This window comes from Oncorhynchus nerka, linkage group LG27 (assembly GCF_034236695.1).
Source record: "Oncorhynchus nerka isolate Pitt River linkage group LG27, Oner_Uvic_2.0, whole genome shotgun sequence".
Taxonomy (NCBI): Eukaryota; Metazoa; Chordata; class Actinopteri; order Salmoniformes; family Salmonidae; genus Oncorhynchus; species Oncorhynchus nerka.
Window position 1 is genome coordinate 29,839,919 of NC_088422.1, and position 26,043 is coordinate 29,865,961.

Sequence of the window (26,043 nt, forward strand, 5' to 3'; positions counted from 1 at the left end):
ATCTCTAGCCACTTTAATAATTAAAAATTGGATAAAATAAATGTATCACTAGTCACTTTAAACAATGCCACTTTTTATAATGTTTACATACCCTACATTACTCATCTCATATGTATATACCGTACTCTATACCATCTACTGCATCTTTGCCTATGCCGTTCGGCCATCGCTCATCCATATATTTATATGTACATATTCTTATTCATTCCTTTACACTTGTGTGTATAAGGTAGTTGTTGTGAAATTGTTAGATTACTTGTTAGATATTACTACATGGTCATAACTAGAAGCACAAGCATTTCACTACACTTGCATTAACATCTGCTAACCATGTGTATGTGACCAATACAATTTGATTTGCCTTGATGACAGCTTTGCACACTCTTGGCATTCTCTCAACCAGCTTAATGAGGTAGTCACCTGGAATGCATTTAAATTAACAGGTGTGCCTTGTTAAAAGTTAATTTGTGGAATTTCTTTCCTTACTAATGCGTTTGAGCCAATCAGTTGTGTTGTGACAGAGTAGGGGTGGTATACAGAATATAGCCCTATTTGGTAAAAGACCATACTATGGCAAGAACAGCTCAAACAAAAAGAGAGAAACGACAGTCCATCATTACTTTAAGACTTGAAGTTCAGTCAATCTGGAAAATTGGAAAACTCTGAAAGTTTCTTCAAGTGCAGTCGTAAAAACCATCAAGCGCTATGATGAAACTGGCTCTCATGAGGACCGCCACAGGAATGGAAGACCTAGAGTTACCAGCCTCAGAAATGCACAGTGATATTTTTCTCGATGAGGGACCCGTGCCCTGTTGGGAATGGACGCTCTGGCGCACCAGTGTCTTCGGACCCTCCTTTACACGTTCTGCCAGTGGTTCTGATTCAGCCCATGCTGAAGAGGGTGTGCCAGGAGGGCTTACTGTTGGTTCTTGTGGCTCCTCGTTGGCCCAAGCAGCCTTTGTTCGTGGCGATCATTTGCCTTTTAGGCAGGGAGCTGTGGCAACTCCCGTTGCGTAGCAACCTGTTGTCCCAGGCACACAGGCAGGTTTGGAATGCAAGGACAGAGATTTAGTTCCTATGGGCCTGGCCCCTGAGAGGGCCAATCTGATGGCGAGAGGTTTACCTCTGAATGTTATTTCGACCATTCAGTCCGCAAGGGTGCCCTCTACAAGAGGGCTGTATGCGTATAAGTGGTTGAGCTCTGGTGCCAAGATAAAGGGCTGGTTCCTTTTCAGTGCGGGCATCCTTTTCTTTTTAAAACATTTCTCCCCAATTTTGTGGTATCAAATTGTTTTAGTAGCTACTATCTTGTCTCATCGCTACAACTCCCGTACGAGCTCGGGAGAGACGAAGGTTGAAAGTCATGCGTCCTCCGATACACAACCCAACCAACCCGCATTGCTTCTTAACACAGCGAGCATCCAACCCAGAAGCCAGCCGCACCAATGTGTCGGAGGAAACACTGTGCACCTGGCAACCTTGGTTAGCGCGCAATGCGCCCGGCCCGCCACGGGAGTTGCTGGTGCGCGATGAGACAAGGATATCCCTACCGGCCAACCCCTCCCTAACCCGGACGATGCTAGGCCAATTGTGTGTCGCCCCACGGACCTCCCGGTTCGCGGCCGGTTACGACAGAGCCTGGGCGCGAACCCAGAGTCTCTGGTGGCACAGCTGGCGCTGCAGTACAGCGCCCTTTAACCACTGCGCCACCCGGGAGGCCCCAGTGCGGGCATTCTCCACTTTAAACGTGTACATGGCCGCTATCCCTGATTGTGCGGTTCCTGGAAAGTGTACTTTTTTGGGGCTTGACACTGGTTTTGGGGGCAACCCCTTTGAGCCTCTGGAGTCAATGGATCTGAAGATCCTCTCCCTTAAAACCTCCCTGCTCATGGCTTTTGCATTAGCTAAACATGTTGGGGACCTCCACGCGTTATCCGTACATCCTTCCTGTACTCAATTTGCCCAGTGCGACTCTACGGTGATGTTATGTCCAAATACGTCCTTCGCCCTGAAAGTCATGACTGTGTCCTACAGGTCCTTAGCTTTGAGCAATTTCCATTTTCGCCTCCTCCTTTTGCTTCTGAAGAGCAACAGCGGTTACATGCTCTGTGTCCAGTGCAAGCTTTTCCCATGTACATTGAACTGACCTGGGAAATCCAGTTATGTGACCAGCTTTTTGTCTGTTTACTAATCCAGCTCGCAGCAGGACGCTCTCAAAGCAGTGTCTTTTCCAGTGGATTGCGGAGGCTATCACGTTGGCATATAGCAGAAAATGGCAAGGGTTACCTACCAGGGGTGTGGCTGTATCTTGGCCATTGTTTAAAGGGTTGGCCGTAGGAGATATTTGTCCTGCGGCAAGTTGGGCATCACCACACACTTTTGTGAGGTTTTATCGCTTGGATGTTCCTGCTCCCAGTAAAGCCCATAGGGTGCTTACCGCTGGGACAGGGGAAAGTCACTATGCAGTGCGCCGTTTGCACAATACCCAGACTGCCACATCTGGCAGGGTCAGGTCTGGGTGGTCTGCCATGGACCGTTTCATTTAGTATCCATCAGGATCAACTTAGGGCGTGATTATATTTCCACATAGTATGTTGAACCGAAGTTGACTGATTGAAAGGGAACATAACGTTAGGATTATAACTACTGTTCCCTGAAGGAGGGAAACGAGGTACAACACCTGTTTGGCCCCGTGCCACCCGTTCCTGGGCTCAGTGAAGAGTAGTATTAATTTGAAGGAATTAATCCGAGCCTCACGCTTATCACCTGTGGAGGCGGTGCTTCCAGCGAGGCGCGAATTTCATTGTCAGGCGTGATTGTAGATCCGCGAAAGTGCAACTCCCCATAGTATGTTGTACCTCATTTCCCTCCTTCAGGGAACAGTAGTTAAATCCATAACATTACATTTTGACTGTTAATAGCTTGTTAAAGCCATATTTCATATGCAATATACACTAGAAGCATACATAATTTACAACATAAAGAAACCTGCATAACCCTTTCCTTGACCCTTTCCACATTTTCCTCTATCACATGTTTTAAGGAACACTGCATTAGTTGTAAATTATGTAGTGTTATTTAAACTTTCCTTTCCATGAGTCACTAGAGAATTACCAGGACATTAAACATGGTCAATAGTACTTTGTACATTGTACTCAATACAATGTCAACCAGCTTTTTGGTGGCCCAAAACGAAAAGTTGTTGGAAAATTGCACCATGTGTATTCTACTATTCTAATGCTCATCAGTAAGTTGAGACCCTGACTGAGTTTCAAAAATATATATTATAATAATTATTTTTGGGTGGTTGGGACACCCTAGCAGCCGTGGGGCCCTAAGCGGTTGTTTATGTCAAGTGCAACACGAAAATTAATAATGAGCAGGACACAAAAAGTGTGAACATTCCATTGGAATCGTCTTGAAAAAACTTGTTCGGCACACTCAGTCCAAATATTTGGATCAAATAACAAATCGCACTGTAAACATCTGATAACATATCCCATGACAAACTATAGCTACATTGATTTGCAAACTCAATTTCTAGCCTACAGTACAGATATAACACCATCATGCACATCAATCCCCTTGATGAGATAAAAATAAATGAAAGTTAAATCTAGAACACAGAATCCTCTCGTCGGTTAATTACTCATCCTTATCTAGAATGAGATCGACAGAGCATCCTGTGTGGCTCACAAAAACTGCCAAAAACAATAGGAGGATGTTACATCCAATATTGAGCTATTGAGTAATACAGTTGGGATACACTGAGCAAAAAGTATATTGGCATTGAATGTTTTGGGAAACTTTATGAAAGCTATTCTTACTTCAGTGGAGGGATGGCTCCCATAGCAGGAGGGTCCTGGTTGGGCTTCTGTGGGGGTTGGGGCTTCTGCTGCAGAGGAGGTTTCCCTCCCGGGCCTCCCTGGCCCTGGGCACTAAGGCGGGGCTGCTGAGTGGTGGGGGCCCCAGGGCGACCTTGCTGGGCTGGAGCTCTCTGCTGCTGGGGGCCCTGGGGCCTCCTCCCTGGGACTGCTGCCTGGCAGGCTGACCTGGCTTCTGCTGGGGCCTCTGCTGGGGCTGGGCCCCTGTGGACTTCTGGCCCATGCCTCCAAGAGGGGGGCTCTGCTGCAGCTGGGGACCTGACTGCTGTGGCCTCTGGTTTTGAGGGGAGCCCCCCTGGCTCATGGATCGCTGGGGGGATCCCTGACCAGAGGGGGGTTTCTGCCCCTGACCTGGGGGACGCTGCTGGGCCCCAGCTCCTGGGTTGGTTCCTTTCTGTGATGTCTGGGCAGGGGGGTTCTGGGTGTTGGGGCCTGGGGAAGGGGGCTGGCCTTGGGGAGAGGGGCGCTGCTGGGAGGGGGATCCTTGGCGAGGGGTGGCAGTGCCGGTTGGTGTCTGTTGTGGGCCACCTGAAGGAGACAGAGCACTGTTTATCCTGTCCCTATTAAGCAATCATTAAAAAACAATTTAGCTATCATATTACCAGCTAATGAACAAAAGCAACTGTCCATTGGGATTTTGGGCCTTAATATTACAGAGCCATCTTCTTACCTTGTGGAGAAGGGCGTTGCTGAGCCTGTGGCACTTTGGGTTGTGAGATAGGCTGAGAGGATGTAACTTTCTGCATGGCCAACATGTTACAATGAGACATAAAGTGAATGGGTTATAAATACAATCCAAATATACTGGCCAATTAGCAATAAAGACCACTCATCTAAACATACTCCTTTTGACAAATATTGACTCATCTTAAGTTTATTAGACTGAGTGGTGGTTAGCAATAGTGTCACCTGTACAGGCTGTGCAGCTGTGGGACGGACAGGAGAGGGACTTGCAGTGCGAGGGACTGTCTGGTTCATTTTGGAGATGACCAGGTCTGCAATTTGAGCACGATCTTCACCCTGCTGGTCTCCAATCAGAGGCATGGAGCAACCCACCACCTGAGAGAACGAGATGGGGAAACACAAATCAAATTGTATTAGTCACATGCGCCGAATACATCAGGTGAAATGCTTACTTACCAGCCCATAACCAACAATGCTGTTTAAAATATACGAACAAGAAATAAAAGTAACAAGTAGTTAAAGAGCAGCAGTAAAATAACAAGAGCGAGACTATATACAAGGGGTACTGGTACAGAGTCAATGTGGAGACTATATACAGTGGGGGACTGGTACAGAGTCAATGTGGAGACTACATACAAGGGGTACTGGTACAGAGTCAATGTGCGGGGCACTGGTTAGTCGAGGTAACATGTACATGTAGGTAGAGTTATTAAAGGGACTATGCATAGATAATAAGAGTGTATCAGCGACGTAAAAGAGAGAGGGGGGGGGCAATGCAAATAGTCTGGGTAGCCACAAGGTATTACAATGTTACCAGTGTAATTACTGTGTTACTACACAGTTTAAGAATGCTTAAATTGCGAGCCTTTCCCAATAATGCAGTACTCAATATCAAAATAGTATGGAAGCCATGAAGCCCAAGGCAAAAAAATACAACTTAGCCTCTTGGAATTCTCATTTGAATGACTTAGTATCTTGTTTCAACAACTTAGTCTCTCATTTGAATTACTTCATTGTTATTTTACCTAATTAGACCTATTTTGTTATGCAGCTTATTGCACCGTGTAATGGTTGGTGCAGCCATTCATTCATGATTCTATCCATTGATATGATTATTCATTGACAGCTCTATGATAGCCTAAAGCAGGGCTGCTTTTGAATGCCAGAGCATGTAAGTGGGTGAGTGTTGAGTAGCGCAAAAAAAATTGTGCCTTCTTCTCCCACTCCAATTTCGCTCTGGTACTGCTCAGCCACAAGCTCTGGGCCTGCCCAGCTTAGCATTTTTATTTCCTTTATCACTAGTCTTTTAATTCTGCCTATTCGGTTGTAATTATTTTGCCCCCCCATCAACAGTAGCCTATATCTAGTTTATATTCTACTTTCTAACGTTGGGAAATGTCATTTCTATTTTGAAGGAAATGTATTTACGTATGTTTTTAGGTAGGCAATACATAGACTACTGTGAAATATGTTTGAGATTTTCTTGGAATAGAATCAATTTAATTAAGCTAAAACATCTTAAATAAATCGTAAATAATAAAGGACGGTATCAACTTCTTTTCATTAGGAAAATGGAAGAAATAATCTCAAGCAAACACCAATAAGCTTCACATGTGGATTGAAAGTGGGAAAGTCGCTCTACAAATTAAATATTATTATTATAGAGACAACAAAATACACATGTAAAAGCTTAATTACATAAAGGAATATTATTGGGAATATAACCATAACATAAACAAGAGAAAGGAGAATGGAATACATTTTAAAAGCCTAAAATGTACAAATACAATGAGACAATGTGCTTTTGGGCTATTTAACATTTAACATTTAAGTCATTTAGCAGACGCTCTTATCCAGAGCGACTTACAAATTGGTGCGTTCACCTTAAGACATCCAGTGGAACAGCCACTTTACAATAGTGCATCTAAATCTTTCAAGGGGGGGTGAGAAGGATTACTTTATCCTATCCTAGGTATTCCTGAAAGAGGTGGGGTTTCAGGTGTCTCCGGAAGGTGGTGATTGACTCCGCTGTCCTGGCGTCGTGAGGGAGTTTGTTCCACCATTGGGGGGCCAGAGCAGCGAACAGTTTTGACTGGGCTGCGCGGGAACTGTACTTCCTCAGTGGTAGGGAGGCGAGCAGGCCAGAGGTGGATGAACGCAGTGCCCTTGTTTGGGTGTAGGGCCTGATCAGAGCCTGGAGGTACTGAGGTGCCGTTCCCCTCACAGCTCCGTAGGCAAGCACCATGGTCTTGTAGCGGATGGGAGCTTCAACTGGAAGCCAGTGGAGAGAGCGGAGGAGCGGGGTGACGTGAGAGAACTTGGGAAGGTTGAACACCAGACGGGCTGCGGCGTTCTGGATGAGTTGTAGGGGTTTAATGGCACAGGCAGGGAGCCCAGCCAACAGCGAGTTGCAGTAATCCAGACGGGAGATGACAAGTGCCTGGATTAGGACCTGCGCCGCTTCCTGTGTGAGGCAGGGTCGTACTCTGCGGATGTTGTAGAGCATGAACCTACAAGAACGGGCCACCGCCTTGATGTTAGTTGAGAACGACAGGGTGTTGTCCAGGATCACGCCAAGGTTCTTAGCGCTCTGGGAGGAGGACACAATGGAGTTGTCAACCGTGATGGCGAGATCATGGAACGGGCAGTCCTTCCCGGGAGGAAGAGCAGCTCCGTCTTGCCGAGGTTCAGCTTGAGGTGGTGATCCGTCATCCACACTGATATGTCTGCCAGACATGCAGAGATGCGATTCGCCACCTGGTCATCAGAAGGGGAAAGGAGAAGATTAATTGTGTGTCGTCTGCATAGCAATGATAGGAGAGACCATGTGAGGTTATGACAGAGCCAAGTGACTTGGTGTATAGCGAGAATAGGAGAGGGCCTAGAACAGAGCCCTGGGGACGCCAGTGGTGAGAGCGCGTGGTGAGGAGACAGATTCTCGCCACGCCACCTGGTAGGAGCGACCTGTCAGGTAGGACGCAATCCAAGCGTGGGCCGCGCCGGAGATGCCCAACTCGGAGAGGGTGGAGAGGAGGATCTGATGGTTCACAGTATCGAAGGCAGCCGATAGGTCTAGAAGGATGAGAGCAGAGGAGAGAGAGTTAGCTTTAGCAGTGCGGAGGGCCTCCGTGATACAGAGAAGAGCAGTCTCAGTTGAATGACTAGTCTTGAAACCTGACTGATTTGGATCAAGAAGGTCATTCTGAGAAAGATAGCGGGAGAGCTGGCCAAGGACGGCACGTTCAAGAGTTTTGGAGAGAAAAGAAAGAAGGGATACTGGTCTGTAGTTGTTGACATCGGAGGGATCGAGTGTAGGTTTTTCAGAAGGGGTGCAACTCTCGCTCTCTTGAAGACAGAAGGGACGTAGCCAGCGGTCAGGGATGAGTTGATGAGCGAGGTGAGGTAAGGGAGAAGGTCTCCGGAAATGGTCTGGAGAAGAGAGGAGGGAATAGGGTCAAGCGGGCAGGTTGTTGGGCGGCCGGCCGTCACAAGACGCGAGATTTCATCTGGAGAGAGAGGGGAGAAAGAGGTCAGAGCACAGGGTAGGGCAGTGTGAGCAGAACCAGCGGTGTCGTTTGACTTAGCAAACGAGGATCGGATGTCGTCGACCTTCTTTTCAAAATGGTTGACGAAGTCATCTGCAGAGAGAGGAGGAGGGGGAGGGGGGAGGAGGATTCAGGAGGGAGGAGAAGGTGGCAAGGAGCTTCCTAGGGTTAGAGGCAGATACTTGGACTTTAGAGTGGTAGAAAGTGGCTTTAGCAGCAGAGACAGAAGAGGAAAATGTAGAGAGGAGGGAGTGAAAGGATGCCAGGTCCGCAGGGAGGCGAGTTTTCCTCCATTTCCGCTCGGCTGCCCGGAGCCCTGTTCTGTGAGCTCGCAATGAGTCGTCGAGCCACGGAGCAGGAGGGAGGACCGAGCCGGCCTGGAGGATAGGGGACATAGAGAATCAAGGGATGCAGAAAGGGAGGAGAGGAGGGTTGAGGAGGCAGAATCAGGAGATAGGTTGGAGAAGGTTTGAGCAGAGGGAAGAGATGATAGGATGGAAGAGGAGAGAGTAGCGGGGGAGAGAGAGCGAAGATTGGGACGGCGCGATACCATCCGAGTAGGGGCAGTGTGGGAAGTGTTGGATGAGAGCAAGAGGGAAAAGGATACAAGGTAGTGGTCGGAGACTTGGAGGGGAGTTGCAGTGAGATTAGTGGAAGAACAGCATCTAGTAAAGATGAGGTCGAGCGTATTGCCTGCCTTGTGAGTAGAGGGGGAAGGTGAGAGGGTGAGGTCAAAAGAAAATAAAAAATAAATAAAAAATTGATTGGAGAAAGAAAATAAGTAGGCGGCCAGTATGGTGCAATAAACTTTAGTGAAAAGATATACAAAATAATACATAGGGGAAAATCAGCCTGAATAGCAGGACGCGCAACAGCAATGCGTTTTGACTACTAATTCATATGCACATTGCATCTGAAACGGTTCTTTTTAGGGGTCCATCTACATTCATTCCACCTGGGCCTATTGACCCAGCTTTGGATATGTACTACAGACTGGTGCATAAAGACATATCCAAGCTACAGGTCTTAAATGTCCAGAATGCCCCCTCTATAGTCATCCACCTAGTGGACAAGGGAGGCGCTGATACTGTACAAGACTGAAGTACTCAGGCAACTGAATGATCAGACGTTCTGTAAAATATTCACTACAAAACCCCACAAAAAAGTTTCTGTCATTGAGGGCATGCACAATGGTGATATCACCAAAAGAGAACACAGATTGGTGCGTAAAAACAGCTCCACACTGGTAATCTGCAGTCCCTAAAATACTCTTTAATTATCTTAATTCCCAAAGGGACAGGATGAATCTTCTTTGCAATGTCAGACCAGATTTGGCAGCAGGCCTGAAGATCTCTACTCAACGTCAAATTCTCTGATTGATAATTATGCCCCTATGTATTGTGACACTTTCGTTTACCAAATACTCCACAATTAGACATTAGTTAAACTTCCTCCTGCTAATAAAAACGCCAATTCCATCTATCACGCACAGATCTCCCTCTCAAGCGCTCCTTCTCAGGAGCTTTGCATTATCACCAAATGAATAGGTTGTTGTCATCGGTGCTATTGAAAATTGGATAGCTTATTTATGTAAACAATTAGCCAACAATTCAAAGATTAAATGAATTGTCATCATGAAAGTTTATTATCTCTTCATTTTATTTTGGTGATAAAATGTTATTTTTTTTGTTATTGTGAACTGTAGTCTATAACAAGTTACTCCTTTCAATTAAAGCCCTATCAGAGGAGATTCTGAAAAGCATGTTGTTCGCAGCATAAACCAGCCTATAATTTCTGAAGTTTATTCATTTATTGGTGATGGATACTTTAACTGTAAGTTTAGTAATTCTATTGATGGAAAAATTGTTTACCTCGTGTCTCACACATTTAATTCAACATTTGATTATAGCTCACAATCAAGCATAGCCGCAGGAAATAGGCATCACCCCCTGAAAAATCTGAATAAGAAATATTTATTAATAAAATAAAAAATATACAGTTGAAGTCAGAAGTTTACATAGGTTGGAGTCATTAAAACTTGTTTTTCAACCACTCCACAAATCTATTGTTAACAAACTATAGTTTTGGCAAGTTGGTTAGAACATCTACTTTGGGGATGACACAAGTAATTTTTCCAACAATTATTTATAGACAGATTATTTCACTTATAATTCACTGTATCACAATTCCAGTGGGTCAGAAGTTTACATACACTAAGTTGACTGTGCCTTTAAACAGCTTGGAAAATTCCAGAAAATGATGTCATGGCTTTAGAAGCTTCTGATAGGCTAATTGATATCATTTGAGTCAATTGGAGGTGTACCTGTGGATGCATTTCAAGGCCTACCTTCAAACTCAGTGCCTCTTTGCTTGACATCATGGGAAAATCAAAATAACTCAGCCAAGACCTCAGAAAATATTGTAGACCTCCACAAGTCTGGTTCATCCTTGAGAGCAATTTCCAAACACCTGAAAGTACCACGTTCATCTGTACAAACAATAGTATGTATGCAAGTATAAACACCATGGGACCACGTAGCCATCATACCGCTCAGGAAGGAGACGCATTCTGTCTCCTAGAGATTAACATACTTTGGTGCAAAAAGTGCAAATCAATCTCAGAACAACAGCAAAGGACTTTGTGAAGATGCTGGAGGAAACAGGTACAAAAGTAACTATATCCACAGTAAAACAAGTCATATATCGACATAAGCTGAAAGACCGCTCAGCAAGGAAGAAGCCACTGCTCCAAAACCGCCATAAAAAAGCCAGACTACGGTTTGCAACTGCACATGGGGACAAAGATCGTACTTTTTTGGAGAAATGTCCTCTGGTCTGATGAAACAAAAATGCAGGAGGGACTGGTGCACTTCACAAAATATATGGCATCATGAGGAAGGGAAATGTGGATATATTGAAGCAACATCTCAAGACATCAGTCAGGAAGTTAAAACTTGGTCGCAAATGGATCTTCCAAATGGACAATGACCCCAAGCATACTTACAAAGTTGTGGCAAATGGCTTAAGGACAACAAAGTCAAGGTATTGGAGTGGCCATCACAAAGCCCTGACCTCAATCCTATAGAAAATGTGTGGGCAGAACTGAAAAAGTGTTTGCGAGCAAGGAGGCCTACAAACCTGACTCAGTTACACCAGCTCTGTCAGGAGGAATGGGCCAAAATGTATCCAACTTATTGTGGGAAGCTTGTGGAAGGCTACCCGAAACCCAAGTTAAACTATTTAAAGGCAAAGCTACCAAATACTAATTGAGTGCATGTAAACTTCTGACCCACTGGGAATGTGATGAAAGAAATAAAAGCTGAAATAAATCATTCTCTCAACTATTATTCTGACATTTCACATTCTTAAAATAAAGTGGTGATCCTAACCGATTTAAGACTGGGAATTTTTACTGGGATTAAATGTCAGGAATTGTGAAAAACTGAGTTGAAATGTACTTGGCTAAGGTGTATGTAAACTTCAGACTTCAACTGTATATAAATATTTGACTACAAAATAAGTGCACTGGGCCTTTTACTAGTGTTAGCGGACCGATATACAGTGGGGAGAACAAGTATTTGATACACTGCCGATTTTTCAGGTTTTTCTACTTACAAAGCATGTAGAGGTCTGTACTTTTTTTATCATAGGTACACTTCAACTGTGAAAAACGGAATCTAAAACAAAAATCCAGAAAATCACATTGTATGATTTTTAAGTAATTAATTTGCATTTTATTGCATGACATAAGTATTTGATACATCAGAAAAGCAGAACTTAATATTTGGTACAGACACCTTTGTTTGCAATTACAGATATCATATGTTTCCTGTAGTTCTTGACCAGGTTTGCACACACTGCAGCAGGGATTTTGTCCCACTCCTCCATACAGACCTTCTCCAGATCCTTCAGGTTTCGGGGCTGTCGCTGGGCAATACGGACTTTCAGCTCCCTCCAAAGATTTTCTATTGGGTTCAGGTCTAGAGACTGGCTAGGACACTCCAGGACCTTGAGATGCTTCTTACGGAGCCACTCCTTAGTTGCCCTGGCTGTGTGTTTCGGGTCGTTGTCATGCTGGAAGACCCAGCCATGACCCATCTTCAATTCTCTTACTGAGAGAAGGAGGTTGTTGGCCAAGATCTCGCGATACATGGCCCCATCCATCCTCCCCTCAATACGGTGCAGTCGTCCTGTCCCCTTTGCAGAAAAGCATCCCCAAAGAATGATGTTTCCACCTCCATGCTTCACGGTTGGGATGGTGTTCTTGGGCTTGTACTCATCCTTCTTCCTCCAAACACGGCGAGTGGAGTTTAGACCAAAAAGCTCTATTTTTGTCTCATCAGACCACATGACCTTCTTCCATTCCTTCTCTGGATCATCCAGATGGTCATTGGCAAACTTCAGACGGGCCTGGACATGCGCTGGCTTGAGCAGGGGGACCTTGCGTGCGCTGCAGGATTTTAATCCATGACGGCGTAGTTTGTTACTAATGGCTTTTTTTGAGACTGTGGTCCCAGCTCTCTTCAGGTCATTGACCAGGTCCTGCCGTGTAGTTCTGGGCTGATCCCTCACCTTCCTCATGATCATTGATGCCCCTCGAGGTGAGATCTTGCATGGAGCCCCACACCGAGGGTGATTGACCGTCATCTTGAACATCTTACATTTTCTAATAATTGTGCCAACAGTTGTTGCCTTCTCACCAAGCTGCTTGCCTATTGTCATGTAGCCCATCCTAGCATTGTGCAGGTCTACAATTTAACCCTGATGTCCTTACACAGCTCTCTGGTCTTGTCCATTGTGGAGAGGTTGGAGTCTGTTTGATTGAGTGTGTGGACAGATGTATTTTATACAGGTAACGAATTCAAACAGGTGCAGTTAATACAGGTAATGAGTGGTGAACAGGAGAACTAATAGGTCTGTGAGAGCCGGAATTCTTACTGGTCGGTAGGTGATCAAATACTTATGTCATGCAATAAAATGCAAATTAATTACTTAAAAATAATACAATGTGATTTTCTGGATTTTTGTTTTAGATTCCATCTCTCACAGTTGAAGTGTAGCTATGATTTTTTTTAAATTACAGAACTCTACATGCTTTGTAAGTAGGAAAACCTGCAAAATCGGCAGTGTTTCAAATACTTGTTCTCCCCACTGTAGATATAGTTGTTGCCTGTCCCTTCCCCTGTGATTATCATTCTAATGGTAAGAATGGAAAGAATAAAACCCTTTCCTCAAACATTTACATCAAAAGGTGAAAAGTTATGGGCAAAGCCACAAAATATCCAAATCAACTTAAATATTTTTCTTGATCAAATAACAGGGAAAACAACCACTTTTTGTGCAGTATTAATTGTTTTCTTTCTCCAATCAAACCTAATTCTAAACTTTTCAAATATATTCCATTCTTCCTATTGTTTATATTGTGGCTTTATTCCCACTAATATTGATTTATGTAATTAAGCTTTCACATGCATATTTTTCTGTCTTTATAATAATAATAATACATTTGTAGACCACATTTCCCACGCTCAATGCACATGTCAAGTTTATTGGTGTTTGAGATGATTTATTCCCTTTATTTCATGAAAATAAACTGATACGGGCCTTTATTATTTATTTTAGCTTAACTAAATGGATTTATAATGTGGTGTTTCTATTCCAAGAAAAATGTAAATACATTGTACAGTAGCCTATGTATTGCCCACCTAAAACATCTGTTTATACGTTAGAAGTTCTTCAAAATGGAAACTACATATCCTAATGTTAGAAAGTAGAATATAAACTAGATATAGGCTACTCTGGGTGGGGTAGGCTAAATAATTACAACCAAATAGGCCTAATTAAAATAATACTGATAAAGGAAACAAAAAATGCTAGACAGAGCACGCCCAGAGCTTGTGGCTGAGCAGTACCAGAGCTTGTGGCTGAGCAGTACCAGAGCTTGTGGCTGAGCAGTACCAGAGCTTGTGGCTGAGCAGTACCAGAGCTTGTGGCTGAGCAGTACCAGAGTGAAATTGGAGCAGGAGAGAAGCTGCTCAATTAGTCTCTGCTCCTTGCTCCACATTCGCCCACTTACATGCTCTGGCCTTCAGCCCTGCTTTAGGCTATCAAAAAACTGTCTATTCATAATCATATCAATGGATGGAATCAGTGAATGAATGGCTACAGCAACCATTATACGGTCTGACAAGCTGCATAACAAATTAGGCCTAATTAGACAAAGGAACAATGAAGTTCAAATACTAAGATACTAAGATGTTCAAATAAGATATTTTCTCATTCAAACGAGATAATTCCAAGAGTCTACGTATGATTATTTTTGGAGGTCTTGGGCTTCAGGGCTTCCGTAATATAGTATAAATATTTTTTTTTATAAAAAAACATGCGAAATAAGAAAAAAAACTGGAGAGTGTAAGCTATATAATAAGTATAAGAGCAAAATTGTTAACAATGCTTCTAATCCTTTTACCTCTATAATGTAATCCTTGCCATCTTTTCCATGCAGAGCCTCCACAGCGCACATATCCAAACCGCCAAACACCTCAGAGCAGGAGTCCACCCACATCCGATACCTATGATGTTGGAGAACACTGCTAGTAACTACTAAACACACGGCTGTCTGTCTGATGCACAAAAGCCCAGTCTGTGTTAACACTCACCTGTCTGACATGGCTATCTGTTCCAGCATAGCTGAACCAGTGTTGGTTTTCCAGTTCCCTGAAATTGATGTGCGCCTGATAAACAGACAAGATCTACCGTTTAGCATGTTCTCTTTTGATCATATTATTCACATCAATGTTGGGATATGCAGAATAAATGATCTGTAGCCTGTGCTGAATAGCTTGGGGATTTGTAGAATGGATTGACCTCAGTCACCACAACAAGGAGCTTATTTTTTTCACTTACATGTAGGCCTTGTAATTGTCTCCAATCTTCTGGATGCGAACATCATACTTTGCATCGATGAAAGGTTCAGATGTGGCATAGGTCTTGGTCAGGGCAACAACACTGGCAATATCTTGGAAGTCATATTGATTGTCCACTTTCACCTGCAGGGTAAAGTCATGATTGAATAAGATTATGTCAATAGTATTGATTTGTGAAGCATAAACACTAATCCAGGCCTACTTTGTATCATTTAAAATAAGTAACAAGAGCAGTCCAGTCCTACCTTCCCTATCCCTGAGTGGGCGTGGCCCATTTTCACCACCACAGGGAAACCAGGAGTGGTAATCTGCAGCAAAAGACAACACAACATCCCCATTGGAAAACGTCATACTAAACAGGCTCCAGACATGCAGGTAGGTTTGTTTGACTAAAGAGAATGTATAGCACAGCATTTCTTAGTAAATTGCTAACTGAGTAAACTGTAAACTCAAATTGAGCTGCTGTTATTTGCTAAATGTGCCAGGATGCAGTTAAATAACAAAGTATCATCACGTTTTAATGTGCATTCGGAAAGCATTAAGATCCCTTCCCTTTTTTCCACATTTTGTTACGTTACACCCTTATTCTAAAAATGATTAAATTACTTATTTTTCTCGTCAATCTACACACAACACCCAATAATCACAAAATGAAAGCAGATTTTCACAAATTTTTGAAAATTATTACAAATAAAAAACAGAAATACCATATTTACATAAGTATTCAGACCCTTTGCTATTATGAGACTCGAAATTGAGCTCAGTTGCATTCTGTTTCCATTGATCATCCTTGAGATGTTTCTACAACTTGATTGGAGTCAACCATCTCTGCAGCACTCCACCAATCAGGCCTTTATGGTAGAGTGGCCAGACTGAAGCCACTCCTCAGTAAAAGGCACATGACAGCCCACTTGGAGTACTCTCAGACCATGAGAAACAGAATTCTCTGGTCTGATGAAACCAAGATTGAACTTTGGCCCTGAATGCCAAGTGTCACATCTGGAGGAAACCTGGCACCATCCCTAGGGTGAAGCATGGTGGTGGCAACATCATGCTGTGGGGATGTTTTTTAGCTACAGGGACTAGGAGACTAGTCAGGATCGAGGGAAAGATGAACGGACCAAAGTACAGCGAGATCCTTGATGAAACCTGCTCCAGAGTGCTCAGACTGGGGGTAAACATTCACATTCCAACAGGAGAACAACCTTAAGCACACAGCCAAGACATCACAGGAGTGGCTTCGGGACTAGTCTCGGAATGTTCTTGAGTGGCCCAGCCAGAGCCCGGACATGAACCCGATCGAACATCTCTGGAGAGACCAGAAAATAGCTGTGCAGTGACGCTCCCCATCCAACCTGACAGCGCTTAAGAGGATCTTTCGAGAATGGGATAAACTCCCCAAATACAGGTGCGCCAAGCTTGTAGCGTCATACCCGAGGCTGTAATCGCTGCAAAAGGTGCTTCAACAAAGTACTGCGTAAAGGTTATGAATACTTATGTAAATGTATGAATATGTGTGAATATGCTGAGGGCATCATGAGCCCAAACAGCAGCAGTAAAACTTTCAGAGTAATGGAGCGATTCATGTTGATCATTGAGGCGAGCTGCGCCGAGAGCAGGCCAGCGACTGCAGGTGTGGAGGGTGGCAGCACTGCGGCTGCACAGACTCTGATCTCATTGCAGCGCTACTGAGGGGATCCATATGGCGCAGGAATAATCAAACCCACTCTGGCTCTACTGCGACCTGTACACATGAACCCTCAGTCTGATCAAAGACAATATTAAGATTGATTGTTGTGATAGATCTGAGATGGATTATTGATGTGTGCTAGCTACTCCTTTGCCCTTTTCTTACTGGACACAGAAATATGTTATTCAAACAGAAGGGCCACCTAATAGTCTTTGCTTAGGTCTGTTTAGTGTGAAAACATGGCCATGTCGTGGTGGGGGAGGAGTAGAGGGAAGCAGATGGCAGAACACCCACCATTTCTCTGTGGTTGGGATAGTAAACCTGCTCGATCAGTGGGAATTCCTCTGGTCCAAGTTGCTTGTACAATCTCACCATATTAGCAAACTGAAACGAGACACGATAATACACGAGATTACTTTTTCAGTTAAATCAAAATTCATGATCTGTCTAGCAGTCATGGCTGTTTACTTGAATTAGATTAGGCTCAGAAAGCAAATAACAAACAATTGAATCTGCTTTATATTGCCACGCTTACCACCCATGGTTTGTCACAGAAGTTGTAGACAGAGTGTAGAGAGTTTACACCCGCGAGACCAGCATACTGTAACCCAATCACTATGTGTCGGTGGTCTCCATTCTTGGCCATACTGAAGGCATGCTGCCTAACCAGCACAAAGTCTGGCCTGAAACACCTTGGAACATTTTTAAATCACACATTACCAATACATTATATTCAAACAGACATGTCAACATTTTATTCTGGCTTTTGGACTTGAAAATTACAAGCATCATGCATATCATGTAACATAAGCAATCAGGACACCCTTATGATATTGTCACGCCCTGATCTGTTTCACCTGTTCCTGTGATTGTCTCCACCCCATCCAGGTGTCGCTTATTTTCCCCAGTGTATTTATCCCTGTGTTTCCTGTCTCTCTGTGCCAGTTCGTCTTGTATGTTAGTCAAGTCAAGTGTGGTGTTCCCCATTCTCCTTTTGCTATTCTCTAGTTTATAGTCTTCCTCTTAGTCTTCTATACTCTGGACTACTTTCCCACCTGCTTGATCATCCTGCCTGCCCTGACCTTGATTCTGCCTGCCCTCTGGTACCTTTTGGACTCTGAACTGGTTTTGATCCATTTGACTGTCCACGACCATTCTCTTGCCTTACCCTTTTGGATTAATACATATTGTAAGACTCCAACAATCTGCCTCATGTGTCTGCATCTGGGTCTAGCCTTGTGTCATGATAGATATATGTGTCTGATTATCTTAAACATCATGTAGAACACTGTATTCAAAGGATGTACAGTAGACTTACTTGGTGACCTTGGTTCCATTCCGGATTGCTTCGATATCAACACTATAGCCCCCTGTAGCATGCGCTATTAGGTTGATGTCAGAGAAGTCAGCCTGAGTGGACAACATCCGTGTCAATCCCAGTCAAACCTCAATGTGATCATAACAGGGACATATTAAAGTTATAGTTCACTGCAAAAATCAACGTTTTCCAGGCGTGATGAAATGAGATTTTTTCCATTTCTTTGGAGTTGAGACAGGTGGCTCTACAAAATAGATGGTGTGGAACATTGATTCATCTTCACATTAGCCCACTTAAGAGATCAGATTTGTCTGACAGACTTTGATTTTGGAGTGAACTACTGTATTACTTCAATGGCTTTGTCCCCAAAAACTGAGGCAGAAGGTAGCCATTATCACCTCCACAGATAATGAGACATTCATTGCACAGGGCTCTTCCTGCTGAGACTCATGGGGTGCATAGTGGAAACACTCTAATGCAACATAAAAGGAGCGGACAGAAATAGGAGACATTGAAAATGCCGGTAGAGAAAATAATCCAGAAGCATTTTCAAGTCTCCTTTTACAAAGCACAGAGGGTAGCATTAACTTCATTGTTCTATTAAGCCACCACCGGGTACAAATGTTTTGGGGTCCATGAGATCATTTTATTTTCCATGGATATTGTTAGCAGATTCAGAGTGACCTATTTCCTTAATATATTTGACAAATATGACAACATTATTATCTCACTTGATAATTATCCAACTGTCAGTCCACTTAACCTAGTTCAACTATACATGTGCATGTCTTGGGATTTCTTTGATTCATTGTTTATTGCATACAGTAAGTGCAGGTCTGCAGCACCCATGTACACTCCTAGAAGAAACGGTTTCAAACGGGTTCTTCAGCTGTTCCCTTAGAAAAACCCTTTTTGGTTCCGGGTATAACTGTTTTGGGTTCCATGTAGAAACCTCTGTGTATAGGGTTTTTACATGGAACCCCAAAAGAGTTCTACCTGGAACCAAAAAATATTTTAAAAAGGGTCCCCTATGGCGACTGCTGAAGAAGCGTTTTAGGTTCTAGATAGCACCTTTTGTTCTAAGAGTGTAGATGCAGGGGTTGTCTATCTGTGTGCTTCAAGCCCTGTACTCAATAAAACCCATCATGAGAGGACCTGTGAGTTTCATTGGCTGTTCTATAACCTCAAATCTCCTCTCTCCATCTCTGATATAAAATAGACAATTAAAATAACAAAGGTGAACGAGCAACCCACCTGTTCCACCTTAATGTCGAATTCACCATGAACCTTTTTACCTTTGAAGACCTTTACCCTAGAGAAGAAAGGCAAGAGAAAATATTTGAATTGCATAAAAACTAGGACTACTTTGGAGAGTAGTTTTGTAATGCTATCATCAATTCTCACAAGCATACTCGATGTACAGTGCCTTCAGAAAGTATTCACACCCCTTGACCTTTTTTCACATTTTGTTGTGTTACAGCCTGTTTACAAATTAATACAAAAATGACAAGCTGAAATGTCTTGAGTCAATAAGTATTCAACCCAATTTTTATGGCAAGCCTAAATACATTCTGGAGTAAAAATGTGCTTAACAAGTCACATAATAAGTTGCATGGACTCCCTCTGTATGAAATAATAAAGTTTGACATTATTTTTTAATGACTACCTCTTCTCTGTACCCTACACAAACAATTACAGTATGTTCGGAAAGTATTCAGACCCCTTGACTTTTTCCACATTTTGTTACGTTACTGCCTTGTTCTAAAATAGATCAAATAGAAGATTTTCCTCATCAATCTACACACATTATCCCAAAATGACAAAGCGAAAACAGGTTTTTTAGAAATCTTTGCAAATGTATTTAAAAAAAACAGTGGCCTCCATTCTTAAATGGAAGTAGTTTCAGACCACCAAGACTCTTCCTTGAGCTGGTCGCCCGGCCAAACTGAACAATTGGAGCAGGAGGGCCTTGGTCAGGGTGGTGACCAAGAACCTGATGGTCACTCTGACAGAGTCCTAGAGTTCCTATGTGGAGATGGGAGAAACTTCCAGAAGGACAACCATCTCTGCAGCACTCTACCAATCAGGCCTTTATGGTAGAGTGGCCAGACAGAAGCCACTCCTCAGTAAAAGGCACATGACAGCCCGCTTAGAGTTTGCCAAAAGGCACCTAAAGGACTCTCAGACCATGAGAAACAAAATTCTCTGGTCTGATGAAACCAATATTGAACTCTGGCCTGAAAGCCAAGTGTCACGTCTGAAGGAAATCTGGCACCATCCGTACGGTGAAGCATGGTGGTGGCAGGATCATGCTGTGGGGATGCTTTTCAGCGGCAGGGACTGGGAGACTAGTCAGGATTGAGGAGTGCCCATCGGGTTCTTGGTCACCTCACTGACCAAGGCCCTTCTCCTTCAACTGCTCAGTTTGGCCGGGCGACCAACTCTAGGAAGAGTCTTGGTGGTTCAAAACTTCTTCCATTTAAGAATGATGGTGTCCACTGTGTTCTTTGGGTCCTTCAGCGCTGCAGACATTTGGTGCCCTTCCCCAGATCTGTGACTCGAAAACAATCCTGTTTCGGAGCTCTATGGACAAGTCCTTCTAACTCATGGCTTGGTTTTTGCTCTGACATGCACTGCCAACTGTTGGAACTTACAGTATATAGAGAGGTGTGCATCTTTTCAAATCATGTCCAATAAATTTTATTTACCACAGGTGGACTCCAATCAAGTTGTATAAACATCTCAAGGGTGATCAATGAAAACAGGATTCACCTGAGCTCAATTTCAAGTCTCATCGCAAAGGGTCTGAATAATTATATACATACGTTTTTTTTCTTTTTTTTTCTTCTAAATTTCTAAAAACCTGTTTTCGCTTTGTCATTATGGATGTTGTGTATAGATTGATGAAGAAAAAAACTGTTTAATACATTTTAGAATAAGGTTGTAATGTAACAAAATGTGGATAAAGTTAAGGGGTCTGAATACTTTCCGAAGGCACTGATACTGTAAGGTCCCTCAGTCAAGCAGTGAATTTCAAACATCAATTCAACAACAAAGACCAAGGTGGTTATCCAATGCCTCGCAAATAAGTACACCTATTGGTAGGATGGGTAAAAAAGCAGACCTTGAATATCCCTTTGTACATGTTGAAGTTATTAATTGCACTTTGGATGGTGTATCGATGCACCCTGTCACTACAAAGATACAGGCGTCCTTCCTAACTCAATTTCTGGAGAGGAAGGAAACCGCTCAGGGACGTCACCGTGAGACCAATGGCGACTGTAAACAGTTACAGCGTTTAAAGGCTGTGATAGGAAAAAACTGAGGATGGATCAACAACATTGTAGTTACTCTACAATACTAACCTAAATGACAGAGTGAAAAGAAGGAAGTCTGTACAGAATAAAAATATTTGAAAACAAGCATCCTGTTGCAATAGGCACTAAAGTAAAACAGCAAAAATGTGTCAAAGAAATTAACTTGAATACAAAGCACAGGCAGAATTCTAGAGGAGAACCTGGTTCAGTCTGCTTTCCAACAAAGAGACAAATTCACATTTCAGCAAGACAATAACCTAAAACACAAGCCCAAATATACAATGGAGTTGCTTACCAAGATATCATTGAATGTTCCGGAGTGGCCTAGTCATAGTTTTGACTTAAATCGTCTTGAAAATCTATGGCAAGACTTGAAAATGGCTGTCTAGCAATGATCAACAACCAATTGAACAGAGTTTGAAGAATTTTTTAAAGAATAATGAACAAATATTGTACAATCCAGGTGTGCAAAACTCTTAGAGACTTACCCAGAAAAACTCACAGCTGTAATCACTGCGAAAGATGATTCTAACATGTATTGAGTCAGGGGTGTGAATACTTATCTAAATGAGATATTTTTGTATTTCATTTTCAATATATTTGCTAAAATTTCTAATAACATGTTTTCACTTTGTCATTATGGTGTATTGTGTGTAGATGGGTGAAAATCTACTTTATCAATTTTGAATTCAGGCTGTAACACAACAAGAAGTAAAATAAGTCAAGGGGTATGAATACTTTCTGAAGTAACTGTAGGTATACATGTATTATCAAATAAAACGGACCCAGTTTAACACACTGGAAAGGAACATGAACTATCATGGACCAAGAAATCATCATGGTATCTTTTGGCCTAAGGTAAATACTTAATCAGTGGGGCTCTCATATGGGCTGATAAGCAGACCAAAAAAACATTACCTTCTGAATGCGTCATAATTTGGTCTGACAGAACCATTTGAATATGTAGCCTAGTCTAGTTTACCATGCCTGGCACAAGTGAGGCTATCTGGAATGTGCTGGTGGTGCAGAAGTGCAATTGCACCATTTGCATTGCCCAAGACATCTTCATTATTTCAGTGGCCTATGTACAGTGGGGCAAAAAAGTATTTAGTCAGCCACCAATTGTGCAAGTTCTCCCACTTAAAAAGATGAGAGAGGCCTGTAATTTTCATCATAGGTACACTTCAACTATGACAGACAAAATGACAAAAAGAAAAAAATCCAGAAAATCACATTGTAGAATTTTTTATGAATTTATTTGCAAATTATGGTGGAAAATAAGTATTTGGTCAATAACAAAAGTTTGTCTCAATACATTGTTATATACCCTTTGTTGGCAATGACAGAGGTCAAACTTTTTCTGTAAGTCTTCACAAGGTTTTCACACACTGTTGCTGGTATTTTGGCCCATTCCTCCATGCAGATCTCCTCCAGAGCAGTGATGTTTTGGGGCTGTTGCTGGGCAACACAGACTTTCAACTCCCTCCAAAGATTTTCTATGGGGTTGAGATCTGGAGACTGGCTAGGCCACTCCAGGACCTTGAAATGCTTCTTACTAAGCCACTCTTTCGTTGCCCTGGAGGTGTGTTTGGGATCATTGTCATGCTGAAAGACCCAGCCACGTTTCATCTTCAATGCCCTTGCTGATGGAAGGAGGTTTTCAATCAAAATCTCACGATACATGGCCCCATTCATTCTTTCCTTTACACGGATCAGTCGTCCTGGTTCCTTTGCAGAAAAACAGCCCCAAAGCATGATGTTTCCACCCCCATGCTTCACAGTGTAGTATCTGGGATCTACATCTGTTTATATTAGTTACTGTGCTGTTACTAAGCAGAAATGCATTACGGCAGTGTTACGTTACTACACCTAATAGGAAATGCACATGCGCACTGGAATGCCGGGAACTGTAGGGCACGAGGGGTTTTTGACTAAACGACAACTAACTGTACTCCCGTCTCCTGCCTGGTCATTTCTCCACAACACAAATATTACAGTGGCGACGATATGATTAAACTACATAAACGGACATTGCTTGAAGGGAAGAATGTTGCGTGAGTAATGAAACTCAAAAAAAATGTATGGAATTCGTCAGTTATTTTTTTGTTTCTTTCGCCAGTAGAGTAGGCTAAGCACTGCTAGCACTGCTAGTACAGTATTCAGGAGCTGCCAAGTAGCAAGACTATTGGAGTCCAGAATAGCGACACTGCCCTCTGGTGGTTAAATAAAAGAAACTGTCATTGAACCCATTGAAATTAGGCGATCTCAGTGGAGAAATATTGTCAAAGGCAAAAAAAAAGGAAGAAGGGACGTAACATTAATACAAATGAGTGCAGTGAATGAAGTAATTGCAGAAACTTCTGAAGTGAAGAAGTAGATGAATATTCAGAAAATTAAGGAATATAAGGACTGAACTATTAACTGTGAAAATGGCAACCATTGGTCAAGTACCAGAGTTTGAGGCTACAAAAGAGGATTTTGATTCCTATTTGGAGCGTTTTGAGCGTTGGCTGGCTGCAAATGAAATCAAAGATGGAAAGAAAGCAGACGTATTTCTCAGTGTTTTGGGTCCAACTGAGTATGGATTGCTGAAAGGTCTCATTGAACCAATGAAAGCAGTGGAGTTGAACTATGCAGAACTGTCTGAAACTCTTTCAAGGTATTTCAAGCCTAAGCCAATTCTCATTGCAGAACGTTTCAGATTTTACCAACGTCACCAGAGTCAAGGGGAAACCGTGGCTGACTACATCCTTGCTTTGAAAAGGCTGGCAAGTACATGTGAGTTTGCACGATTTCTTGATGATACTCTCCGAGACAAGTTTGTATGTGGTCTCACAGGTGAAGCATATCACAGAAGGCTCCTGTCAGAGAAGGACCTGACCTTTAAGAAAGCCTGTGATATAGCACTTGGACTCGAGCTTGCCCACAGGGATACTATTGAGCTATCGGGACATGCAGAACGTCAGAAAGGTGTTCACAAGGTCAGTGATGCACGTGGTGAAAAAAGCTCACAAAAGTCACACTTTTTTCAGTCCTGTTCTCAAGGTTACACAAGAACAAAGCAGCCCACATCTCAAAGATCTAAGCCAAGTTGCTACAGATGTGGGGGAGATAATCATCAGCACAGTGAATGTCAATTCCAAAAGGAAAAGTGCCACAATTGTGGAAAGGTTGGACATTTACAGAGAGTGTGTAAAGCTTCGAAACGCACAGCAAGAGCGCACAAAGTGTCAGACGCAGCACAAGAAGAGGAAGGTACAACTGAAACAGTAGTGGAACTGTTCACAGTGTACGCAGCTCAACAACTAAAAGATGGAATCTATCTCAACATGGAGTTAGCAGGAAAACCAGTTAAAATGCAGCTGGACACCGGAGTGTCTGTATCTCTGGTTCCAGAGAGACTTTACAAAGAAAAACTGAAAGAGTGCCCTCTTCAGCCCGCGTCCATCCGCCTTTCTTCATACACTGGTGACACTATTCCTGTGTTAGGGCAGATCCAGGTACCAGTCCGGTATGAGGGGAAGGAGTGGACGCTACCGCTTGTCATTGTTGAAGGAGAAAAATCAGCCTTGCTAGGCAGAAACTGGCTACAAAAGATCAAGTTGAACTGGGGAGAAATCTTCAGTCTGAGAAATGACAAACCAGTGAGTCAGGCTACACTCACTAACATGCTGGAGAAGCACAAAGAACTTTTCAAAGATGGCTATGGTGAAATACAAGACTTCACAGCAAAAGTCAGAGTGCAAGAAGGAACCAAGCCTATCTTTCTCAAACCACGTCCAGTTCCCTATGCTCTTAAGGAAGCAGTAGAGAAGGAACTGGACTGCCTACAGAAGAATAACATAATAACGAAAGTAGCGAGGAGCGACTGGGCCGCTCCGATTGTTGTAGTCCCAAAGAAAGACAAGACCGTCAGAATGTGCGGTGACTATAAGGTCACAGTAAATCGCTGCATATTACCAGAGGAATATCCACTACCAAACGCTGAAGATCTGTTTGCCACTCTAGCTGGTGGGAAGGTTTTCAGTAAGCTGGACCTGGCATTCGCTTATCAGCAACTGAAGCTGGATCCGGAGTCAGAACAGTATCTGACCATCAATACACACAAGGGGCTATTCAGATTCAATCGCTTGGCCTATGGAATCTCGACAGCTCCAGCGATATTCCAACAAACAATGGATCAGATCTTGGACGGTATAGACCATGTTGTGTGCTTCATGGACGACATCCTCGTGTCAGCACCAACCATTGGAGAGCACCTTGTAGTGCTGGACAAAGTGATGTCAAGACTGGAGAAATACGGAGTGAGAATGAAACGCAGCAAGTGTGAGTTCCTCCAGGACTCAGTGGAGTATCTCGGATACATTGATGCACAAGGCCTGCACCCAACCAACAGCAAGGTGGAAGCAATCGTAAACGCACCAGCACCCACAAATATCTCAGAGCTGAGGTCATTTTTGGGGCTCCTGAACTATTACGGAAAGTTTGTGGCAAACTTGTCCACATTGTTGCATCCGCTTCACCAACTGCTGCAGGCCGATACAAAGTGGAATTGGTCCCCACAATGCGAAGAAGCATTCAAGACTTGCAAACAGCGTCTGCTAAAGAGCAAGTGGCTTGCCCACTATAACACAGAGATGAAGCTGAGACTCGCGTGTGATGCATCTCCATACGGAGTA

General features: G+C 43.1%; 1 protein-coding gene across 1 annotated transcript in view; it reads right to left on the reverse strand.

The window, feature by feature from the left end:
* Window positions 1–26,043, reverse strand: part of LOC115111547 (synapsin-1-like) — a 36,509-nt gene that overhangs the window by 5,350 nt on the left and 5,116 nt on the right. The window contains 12 exon segments of the mRNA XM_029637703.2: window positions 3,828–4,014; window positions 4,017–4,412; window positions 4,555–4,624; window positions 4,794–4,943; window positions 14,583–14,685; window positions 14,773–14,847; window positions 15,020–15,162; window positions 15,285–15,347; window positions 17,024–17,113; window positions 17,265–17,421; window positions 18,048–18,139; window positions 19,302–19,359. Of these exon segments, the coding sequence (XP_029493563.2) occupies window positions 3,828–4,014; window positions 4,017–4,412; window positions 4,555–4,624; window positions 4,794–4,943; window positions 14,583–14,685; window positions 14,773–14,847; window positions 15,020–15,162; window positions 15,285–15,347; window positions 17,024–17,113; window positions 17,265–17,421; window positions 18,048–18,139; window positions 19,302–19,359 (1,584 nt within the window).